General features: G+C 34.2%; 1 protein-coding gene across 3 annotated transcripts in view; it reads right to left on the reverse strand.

The window, feature by feature from the left end:
* Nucleotides 1–12,118, reverse strand: part of MTA1-like (metastasis associated 1-like) — a 56,949-nt gene that overhangs the window by 29,236 nt on the left and 15,595 nt on the right. For all 3 annotated transcript variants that reach the window (XM_085189225.1, XM_085189224.1, XM_085189226.1), the window contains exon 2: nucleotides 7,617–7,778. In XM_085189225.1, the coding sequence (XP_085045351.1) occupies nucleotides 7,617–7,778 (162 nt within the window). The remainder of the gene's footprint in view (nucleotides 1–7,616; nucleotides 7,779–12,118) is intronic.

Consider the following 12,118-nt stretch of genomic DNA (forward strand, 5'->3'; position numbering starts at 1 on the left):
TTCTTCTTTGCATACGTACTAAGACAATCAACAGAGGAAGCCAACGAGAATCGGGTAGAAGATTAGGTTAAGCTTGTAGGATTTTATAGGATGAGTCGTGAGTTTGTTGGGTGAAACGTGCTTTTTACTATATTACCGTTTTCTTAATTTGGTCACATGTATTGCGTCCCCCCATTTTGCGTTTTATATTTTTTTGACCATAGTTTGACCATAGACTATTCTTACTCTTATACTGTAAAATATAGTAAAATATTTCGAAAACAGATTTTTTTACTATATAGACCAAAAAGTTAACCGCTAACCTAAATATGAATTTGACAGAGAAGTGAAAAACATAAGTCAAAGCAGTAAAATAAGAATAAATAAGAAGAAATAAGAATAAATAATACGTAAAGAGATCAAATACCAACAAAACACGATTCCTTTACATCATTAGAAAATATATTCGCGAGTTTGATTCACCTTCTTTCAATTAACGTAATCACGTAAAATAAGAATCGGTATTCATGTATATACCTCAATAATATGTATAAAAAAACACAAATATCTCTTGCCTTATTTCTCTGGTAAGTAGAGCATGATGATGAAAAAAAACACGGTCTGAAAGACAATTTGCCTATTCTTTCCTTCCACGAAGCGTATGCGTTAGATGGTAAGGTACAGACAGTATGGTAAAAATATGAAGGAAATTAAGTTTCTCTTATAATAATTAATTTATACACGTCTATCGTGTGTTTAAGAATTTTCTCCATTGGCATACGGACCTTTAAACGTTGAGGCCAGTTGTCAATAGCAGCACGCGCTCTTTCTATAAAAATTCTATACGGCCAATCGGATTGTTTTAGAGTCTCCAAATTATCATGGCGTTTAGACCAAGCATAGCTCTCTAAAACTGACAATGTGGATTAAGACTAGGACTAGACAACGGCCAGTCTTCAGCTCTGATGAAGTCCGAAATGTTCGTCTCTAACATGGTTCTAAAAGCTATCCTCATCTCCCGATGATCCTATCTAAAACAGTAAGTTTTGTTTTCGCAATAAAATTTTGGAATATTTTATGAAAAAAAAAAGGCCGATTCTAGAATGTTTCCTAAATTATATTTGCCATATATTCGCAAAAAGATTTTTACTCCTTTTTTACCTAATGTAATTTAAGTTAAACTGGATATTCGTATGTAATATACACATACACTGGCTAAATACTTTATATGATAATTTGTTTGACAAAGAATTTAAAATAAAAAATATGTTTTAAGTTCAACGACCTCTGAGCAGTCGTTTCAATTAGTTTTTTAAAAATATCTAACGAACAGACACTGTACCGTTACAAAATACATTACACATACACAGACTTTTATTCTAATTCTAAAACACATCTACAAGTTATATATATATATATTATGTATACAGTAGTCTCTCATAATATATATTAGCAGGGAAATAGCAGGGTAGACAGAAAAAACCTGGGAACCTAGTTGAACTAACTGGACGCATTGAGTGTTTAGTTGCGGAATTCAACGCCGCAAATAACGTAATACTAATTAGAAATTACTAAAATAAGCCTTGTCTACATAAAACTGGGGTTTGTCCTTGCATTACCAGCTGTCATTAAATAGGAAGGGTGCAATTGATATATTTGAAGTTGCCATCTGTTGTAAATGGCAATTTCTATGTGTGTTTACTTCTTTTATGTATTTTTATATTCAACATTCCGTATTGCCCTTATCGTAATGTTTTTGTTCATATTTTAGGTGACGTTCCATTCTTCTGGTTCCCTTTACGTACCGTACGATTATAATAGCATCAGTAGAATCCACATAATGTTAGTTTCACTATACTGTCCATTATAAAATATAGTTGAAGTTGGTAATGAGTTTGCCGGTATCGCACTACGAGAGGAGGAGGGTCACCGCCGCAGCGACAATTAAAGCCGAGATAAGTGTTACGTATACCTGCGAGATGAGGGCGCGGCGGTCGATACGAGGGGGCTCTGCGGGGAGATCTGGTTAAGAAGTTTAGAATTGATGTGGTGGTTGAATTTTTAGAATAATAAAATGCAAATCTCGTTTATTTTTATTTACAAAATATATACAATTGATATTTAGTTAGCATGAAATTAAATTGTTCAGGTGTAATATGTATGAATTGAGTAATAATAGTAAATTCTCTTATATTTCATATACAAAACGAAATATATAGATTTTCAGAGAAAATTACTTTTGTTTCATACCACTAAATGAAAACCTAAATTCTAAAGTTACAGGTAACCAATATCGATCCACCAAGACGAGCACAACTCAAAAACTGTAAAAGCAGTATTGATAATATCAATAAGCGTAAAGCGCGTTACGCGGGAGGCAGACAGATGTCGGGGGAGGGATGGGGGGGGCGGCGGGCACTCTTCATTCCCATTTAGCTGCTAAATTGTAGAGCGGGAGGCCATGATTATGTTTACTAACCCCGGCCGCCGCCCTACGGTCTACGCGGCCCGAATTAACACTCGATTCTTGGTCCTTATACGCTTTGTTCGAATACACCCGAAATATTTGGAAATTATTTACTAATTATAATCTAATTGAGACCAGTCGTGGTGCAAGTGCGTTACTGTAAACGCGACTGGTTGTGGGTTCGATCTCCATTCGAGGAAATAAAATATTCATTTAAATTTATATTTTTTTAAACCACTCAACACGCAATGCCTGTAAAATAGGGAACAGAGTGTCTTAACATTAAGTTCCCTTTGCCTTTGTGCGGGAAACAGCGTGAAGTTGATTTGATTTCATATAATTTATATAAGAATCCTCTCAATATTTAGTTGTATTATACCCTTTAATTAGAGAGCATCAAGACTTGAGTCCCAATAGCAACATTCGCTACCGTGTGAAATAATTCCAATAAAGTACCTAATGTATACTAGCTATGAATCACTCTTGCTTCGTCAACCAGACGTATGACAACAAACCTACGACTTGTATAATATATTATTTTTTACGCAAAATAAGTTTACCTCATATAATGACAAATGAGAACTAACTTGATTATAAAAACAGATTCACGCTTATATCCTACTACCTCATCATATAGAGATGACTGTCACAATACAAGAAATGAAATTAAAAATAGATATTTCGAAATTCGCTACTCTAAACAAATATTCTTTTGACTATGGCTATCTACGCGACTATCTAGTGCGATTCACTTATTTATTATAAAAAAAAGTTCTAAACTTTTTTTATAAAAAATAAGTGAAGCATGCGCCAAATCTTGTGAATGTTATTTTATTGTATTTTTTATATTTGACAATTTTCTTGTACGACTAACGTTATCGGTTCAGGACAAAATTACATTTCCTTTCAACAAGCCACATCGTATTTCCAATTGCTTAATTTAATAAAAACACAACACAAATACAAAATGAAGTTAGTATAATATGATATGAAGTTATAACATCAAAGCTCTATTCGAAGAAGTGTTGCCATGATCATGCCAGGTTAACATATCCAGTACAATAAGTCCCTTAAATGGGCAAAAAGTTGGGACTGGAGCGTCTTAAGTATTAAACCGGTAGCTCTTGCCTACCCCACAAAAGAGAGAAAAGGACACATTTAAAAGCATAAAAAAATGCCACATTCACATTGTGCATAGACTATTTTGACAGAAATTTCCAAATCAACATTTTTGGCAACTGCCTAATTGGAGGATCAACAGAATAGAATATATTTCTACTCTTACGGGCTTGGCAATCAAAAGTTAGTAATCACTACACTTTTGTTATTCCAACTACATATTGAGGGGGGGTAGGGGCACCTGGCAGTGTGCTTTGTCTCATCCAGAGCGAGAGAAATATAGTCATGTTAGACATACATAACGAAACAAATAACATTTTTTTAGCCTCAATGGATGAATAGAAAACTGCTAATATTCAAATCAATGGGATCGTCTGTTAGGACGTTTTAGCGCAGTCTGACTGTAATTGCGATGGTTGTTCGTTCGATTTCTACTCAAATAAATGAATTATTTTAATTTCTTTGCTTTCAAAATCAAAGCGCGGTTCCAGTTTCGCTATGCAATGTTACAATAACTTGCAGACTGTGAGGAACGGAGTGTAGGTTCCCTCCCCATCACGCAATGGAGTATACAGCATGAAAAAAAGTCGGATCGGAACCACTACTACCACTGATGGTTTAATATTAAATATAAAAGCAAGTAAGTAAAATAAAAAAAAAATAAAAGGTACACTGAGCTGGGATGGCGTAATAATGAGGTAAAAGGGTATAAAAATATTAACGCCATTTTTTATTTATATATCAGTTACTTTAATCATGTAATATACGGTATCGTCGCTAACGAGTCGGCAACGACTTTAAGTCAATACGTTCCACCTGCCTGTCTGTGTGTGCCTGCCATAAAAATTTATAATAAGAATTCTAAATCTAATAAAAAGCAACAAATACAAACATTTAATTAGTAATAATACTCGTATAAAGGACCGTGTAAAAGCTAGTTATATGATATCCACATATGCTAAATCTTGTCAAAAGGAAAAATTTCAAACACGAAATATGCTTAAAAATTTTCACCAATACAACTAACCGTATCAACATTTAACATAGTTTTAGAATAGCAGTTAATACTTGGCTAGGAAGTGAACTCGTATAAGTAAACGTTGGCCTCGAAGTTTCCCCTTTGCTTGGACAAACAATAACGTCAAGAGAAGAATGTACCAACTGTGGTCCTAAAACTAAAAGTAACAAACTCTTGAGTAAAATTGTCCAGTTGTAAACGTTGGTACCGAAACCGTAACAATATATTACGTAATATATTTGCCAAAGTTATATAATATGCAGAGTTGTTAATTGTAATTAAAACTTTCCTAGCGTGTTTTTAAATTTAAAGAATTTATTTTGTTTTTTTTTTTATCACGCACCTAGCAGGATAGGCAGAGGGAATCAGGAAACCTAGTGTTAAGACCGCTTCGTTCCTATTAAGACACATCCGTTCCCGATTTTCCATCAAATTTTGGAGGGATTAGTGTTGGGTGTGGCGGGCGGAACGCGGCGCAGCGCCTTCAGAGCCTCGAGGCGAGAGCGAAAACATGGCCATTTTCTCGAATGGGAATCGAACCCACAGCACGACTAACCGCTTTTGAATAATTAAAGAATATTATATGCGAATAACAATAGAAAAATCTTTACAAGCAATTATTTGTTCAATTTTAAATAGCTCTATTCAGGTATAAGGTCGTTTGAAAAACATCCATGAGACGAACATCTCGATTTTGATTAGAATAGGTAGATTAAAAATTCCAATTCGCTTTTCGTGGATTGTAGAAATGTGAAAGATATTTCTTTTTTATATATTTACATACAAATATTAAATATGTGTGTCGATGTATAAGTTCGCATTATGCTTATTTAATTATTTTTTTATAGTTTCACGCAGGGTATGTAGATGGGAACCTTGGGGAAGTTTTCAGACACAGTTCTCCATTTTCCGACAAATTCGAGACGTTGTATGTTGAAAAGCGAAACTCAACGCCGCGCTTTTCCTTTTGTACCAGAGCGAAGAATTGAAAATTATCATTAACCAACATAAGTTAATATTACAGTGTTGACTTTCCATAAGCTAAAGAAAGACAGCGAGACCGTTTTAAAGGGTAGTAAAATCAATATTTGCAGTGAAGTTTTATACGTCAAGTGAAGAAGGCCCAAGGTTGTACCGCCTGCCCCGCCTGACTGTTGCTTACACAAATCGTCACATTTCTGACTCGCGTGCTCGCGTGTCCCGTCACTGGCCTTTCCATGGATTCCAGTTAGTTTCAGTCGTTGACAAGCTGATACAGATCTTAGTACGCCACCGGTGCTTTAAGCCATTTCTACATATTATTAAGAAGATAGCGACGGTAAAATATATTATGTGTTTTATTGAAACAATTCTAACTATTTTATGTTATGTTATTCGTACTCAATTTACATGGTTACATGGTTTTTTTAATCGTCGCGACCGTTGCGCATCCATCCATATATTCGTCTGTTACGTTTTTACACCTAAACCTAAACCACCTAAAATGTTTATATGGAACCCTCCCATAATTGTACGATTATATTGGTGTTACCAGCTGTCATATTCAATACAACAATAGATGGTTTTAGTTCCGGGATATGAGTAGCATTTATGTCGGTCCACAACCCCCTCTATCTTTCAATGAAAGTTCAGCTGTCCTGGAGATTAGCCCGGACGACAGAAAGATAGACGTGTTTTAGTATTGTTTAAATAAACTATATGCATTTAAAAAGTCACGGTTATTTTGGAATCATAGACAGACACATCAATTTTATTTATATGTATAGATAAATTATTAAAATATTTATTATTCAGCCTTAGCACGATTCACTCATGCAAAGAGTGTAGAGACAAAAAAAATGTATTGTACTTAGGAAATTGCTATTGACATTGAATTCTTTTTATTCTTTGCAAAATATATATTCCTATGAATTACATTTATTTCAGCAGTTTGCAATTAGGTATCATAATCGTCAATTATAAGAAGTCAAACTAGTTTTCTACAAAAGTCTCAAAATATTATTTTCCATCATATAAATCCAAAATATAAAATATCTTAGATTTAAAATCTTAAATATTTAATTCTTCTGGAGCATACGATAATCGGGTAGGCAAAAGCCCAATTTCACGATATTGCGTATTTAGTTGCAGAATTCAACCCCGCGCTCTCCGGAATCACAGAATACAATAATTAATTTAGGAGGGATCAAACCCACAACCAATAACGATTACAGACATTCACATCCCCACTCTACACTTTTGCACTAAATAATAACCCAAATTTCTAGGCACTCCCGCTGTGAAAATAAGTACGCAATAGATACTTTTAGTATAGGATAATCGTTTATTTATAGATCATAATCAAATGTAAGTATAACCACATGGGCACGTTTGACGTAGAAGTTCATTTGTAGGCTAAATGTGTAATAATCATAGTATTTTTTCCCAGCGCCACGCTGTATCCCGCACATAGCAAGGTAGACAGAAGGAACCTGGGAACCTAGTGCCAAAACACTTTCTTTATTTTGAATTTTGGAGTAATTACGCGATGAGTGGCTGAACTCATCGCCGCGTTTTTCGTGTTACCAGAGCCAAGAAATGAAAATACATTTTTCAATTCCTCGAGTGGGAATCCAACCCTTAATCTGTCGCGTTTACACTCGCAGGCCTACACCCCTGCATCACGATTGACCTCATGATGGTTTTAATATAATTATAGATTGGTGCTATTTAGGCACATAAACAATTACTTTTTATTATAATTATTTAAAAGAATAGATTGTACCATTTTTAAGCTCACTTAACCAATTTTATTAAATGCATGTAGATCGTATAAAGAAATATCCGATTCTTTTCATTTTATATTATAAAAAAGCACAAGAAAACTTGGTACGACGTGATAGGTATCTAGCACACGCTGATACTCAAAAGCTGAATAACGTCATTTTAGGTTAACAGTACCTATAAGTAAAGTTATACATCCTATATTTATATTAATAACTAATAAATTCGCTTACACTGCAAGGGGAAATACAAATAATAATGTTTACTCACTTTGATGCTTATCAGCTAATTGTATGAGAGGGTTGGGCAGGTCCCGCCGCCTGTAGAAGCACAAGACCTTGGCCTCCACGTTCCCCGACGAGGTTTTGTTCAGTTCCTCTATCCGCCGGATTTGGTACGGAGACGTCGACGACGTCTCGAAATAGACGCAGTCTGCGAACAACACCAAATAAATACATTATCACTCGAAGCTCTTTACAGCTTACAAATATTATATACCTAGATAGTAAATACTATTAAAACTACTTAATTTCTATTTATTGTATTAAATTTAAAAAAATGTTTTCTCATATAGCTTCACGCTGAATCCCGCATATAGCAAGTTACGCAGAGAGAATCTAGTGTCAAGACACTCCGTTCACCACTACAAGCCACAATACAATAACAAATTAGTACAAAATAAATAAGAAAATTATTAATAATTAAGAACAACCATAGTGTGAGAAGTTTTTCTCTTAAGGCTGTCAAATTCGAGCACCACGGCTTTATTAGACAGTGCACTAACCGGTCCGACGACGCAAAATGAAAGCGAAATGCATGGGAAAGACGTCTCCACGCAAATTCACGCTTTGCTCGCTATAAAATTATCTTATTTACTTCTTCATTATTATAATTTTTTTTTCAACAAAATGATAACATTTACGAATCAAATTTTGATATATTTTTTATACAGTGTTGCTTTTAATTTACGTTTTATGTAGGTACATTAATATTAATTAAAAGAAACAAAAATTATTATTGTAGTAAACTAAGTAAACTATTGCTGACTTACTAAATGCTAAACGATTGAAGTTATTTCTCCTTATATGCGTTACTCTAATACAATATGCCTATAATATAAACATATAAGAATACAGTATAGTGAAAACCGCATTACTAATAGTAAAAACCGCATCAAAATCCATTGCGTAGCAAAAAGGAAACACACATATATCGTTGGGACTTATATGTAGGTAGTAGTACTACAAAATATGTAGTTTAAAATTGAAAAGCACGTTTAAAAGTATTTTCTTCTCATTCTAATCGGCTCGACATCCCCTCCTCATCATCCATCGTCCTCATGCTGTGAAAATATTACATTGTCATCGGATCCGAACAAGTACCAACAAGTGTCCAGATTCTCGAGCGAATTGAACGTCCAAGGAGACCAAAATTGTTGATTATCAGTTAGTTTGATTGTTACATATTTATAAGTTTTTTTTCTTGAAACTATATACCGCATATAAGTGGGTTAGACTGAGGGAACCTAATATTCAGTCACTCAGTTTCCCAAGTACTGAGACCACCAATTTTTTTTATATATTGCTGCAGTGCAGTCTAGTGGTGGAAATAAACGCCGCGCTTCGGCCTCTTATCAATCATGCGTGGAAAATAATAATTTACTCCCCCGAGTGGGAATCGAACCCACAACCGTCGCTCATACAGTCAGGTGAGTGCGGTAAAACGGCTTTACATAGGTTGATAGATAAATAAAAAAAAGTGTAGCCAATAAAGGAGTTAAAATCGATATTAATAAAAATATTAGCCATCAGAAACTCAAGTAATTATAGAGATTTGATCAGAAAACAAGTTATCATTTGGGTGTCTATAAAAAATTTATGACGTCTTTATTACGTTATTGGGACAATAAAAACTTATCTAGAGTATTTCGATGGCTTGTAACACTTTAAAGTGTCCAGTATTTAAAATTATTTTAACTTTTATTAATAACTAATGGACCCGGACGCGGCTACGCCCGCTTGAACTATACGAATATTGATTAAATATATTTATGAAATTATTTTCAGTTTTCAATAGAGAAATGCGTTAATCAAGCTCATTTTTTGTGACGTTTACTAACAACAAACTTTGCAAATCGTTGCTTAGCAACGACGGTTGTTATTAACATGGCGGAATAAATTGTATGTCAAATTAATAAATATTTTAATATATTGGTATATATCGAAAATATTACAAATATGAGAAAAAAAAGTAACCTATGTTCATCCCGAGACCCTCAAATATCTCTTATATGAGTATTTTATCACAATTAAATTAGCGGTTTGGCCCTGGTTGCGTAAAAGACAGACAGACAGACAGAGTTACTTTCGAATTTATAATATAGGTATGGATTAACTTTTAATCGAACCAAAGTACCTAGTATTTATTTATTATTAGTATAGAGACTTTGTATTCTTAACATTTGTGGGCTTATAGTTGTTTCGTAGAATAAAATTATTAAAAACTTATATTTGTAGTTCATTTCATAAAAATGAGTGCATACGCCAGCATGAGCATATCAACTTTTATAAATTCCCGTTGACTAATGATCCTAAAATTGGTAGGGAGCCCTCAGTGGGCGAGTCCGACTCGCACTTGACCTATTTATTTTATTAAGTAATAAACATCTAAAAATTCACAATTACAATGTTAGGAAGGTTATTCATTAGTCATAACTAGGATTTCAGACAGTGAAATGTGCTCTAGATTTTAGGTTTAATGTCTAGTAATAGATTCTAGTAGTAGTATCGTCCATTTAATTTTATACGAAAACATTAAAATTTTCTTTATATTATGCACGGAACAGTTACAGCTTTATAATGTAGGTATATAATTTAATTTTAGGCCCAAAAATAATATAAAATAAAAAATGTGGTTACTTTCAGAAACAAAACATGAGATTTTTTAAGATAGCATTGTGTGTAGTGTTTGAGGTATTAACACCTCGTTGCAGAATTTTCCAATTTATTGAAAAACGTATTTTTATTACGTTATCTATGTAAAGTTCATTTATCTATGTAATTGTATCATATTCTACTTGTCTACCGGTATCGCTTGGGCCAAAACCGTCACAATATTTACCTATTTGGCCTTACTTTGAGCAAACAGTATTTATGTTTATTTACAATACGAATATTACACCAGTATTTTGAGGTAATTTATACAATTTAGCAAACAAATTCCCACCATGTGTAAATGTTTCTGAAAATGAATCGTCCAATTTTAATTAAATAAAGCTAATTTGCTGACTTATCTCATAAATAATAATCGATAGCTATTTTGAAATCAAGACATATTTCAACAGTACTAATGCTACTACGGGTAAACTAAAAGCCTTACCCAGTAAAATAAATTAGCATTTATTAATATAAAAATGAAACACGAACAAACGAACGTACAGAAATAACTTAAAAACTTAATAAATAACTTAATAAACCAATAAAATACTTCAAATTACAACACAAAGGTAAGAAGAGAAAGCAACACCGCCTTCTCACATGACCCCACCCCATACGACGACAGCATCGCGACCATCGGGCCGGACCACATGAATTAACAAATGAAACTACGGCGTCATTTACCGTTACGATTTACAATAGAACACGCGACTCGCGCACAACGACTACACCGAGGGGGGGTTTTTATTCTAAAACGTTACAAGTATTTGAGCCGGCTCATTATAACAGCCAGCAAACAGAGGGGGGACCGATATGACTGATATTTAGGAAAATCCACAAATGAGAAATTAAACGGCACCAATGTTTGCTCTTGGATGCATTTTCAATTTTATATACGAACTAGCGGCCCGCTTGCGGTTTCACCCGCGTGAACTATGTTATTATTAATTTCTGTCTCCATGACTACGTCCTAGTGAGACGTCACTACACGACTATGCAAAATTTGAGACTTCTAGCATTTGTAGTAACGAAGTTTCATACAAACTTTCGACCCCAAAAACAAGCCCTTAGAAGTCGAATATTGCAAATTCCCGTCTTAGCGAGCACCTACATCCTATAAGTAACTCCTATGCAAAATTTGAGATTTCTAGCAATTGTAGTTTCTGAGATTTCGTGATGAGTGAGTGACCTTTCGATTTTATATATATATAGATAGACTAGCGGCCCGCCCACGGCTTCGCCTGCGTGAACTACGCTATTATTAATTTCTGTCTCCATGAGTACCTACGTCCTATAAATGAAGTCCATGAAAAATTTGAGACTCCTAGCATTTATAGTACCGAAGTTTCATACAAACTTTCCATCCCAAAAACAACCCCTTAGGAGTCGAATATTGCAAATTCCCGTCTTAGCGTGCACCTACGTCCTATAAGTAACTCCTATGCAAAATTTCAGACTCCTAGCACTTGTAGTTTCTGAGATATCGTGATGAGTGAGTGACCTTTCGATTTTATATATATAGATAAAGGCGTGTGACTATAACCGCGACAGGTTGTACGTTCGATTCCCACTTGAAGAAATTAAATATTTAAGACGAGACAAGACACGACGTTGAACACACGCAAAGCCAACAGAATTCGGCGGAAAATGGATGAGTGGAGTGTTTTAACACTAGGTGCCCTCTGCTTACCCTGTTACATACAGAATTTGAATTTTTTGTTTTTGAATTTTGCAACATAATCAAAAGAAATTAACAATGATACTTGAAACATACTAGAGTTTCTAAGATGCAACGGCCAACCAACAATAATTATATTATAAGTGCAGTTACTAAAT

The sequence above is a fragment of the Heliconius melpomene genome, chromosome 8 (assembly GCF_056956725.1).
Source record: "Heliconius melpomene rosina isolate 202511_hmr_F chromosome 8, ASM5695672v1, whole genome shotgun sequence".
NCBI lineage: Eukaryota > Metazoa > Arthropoda > Insecta > Lepidoptera > Nymphalidae > Heliconius > Heliconius melpomene.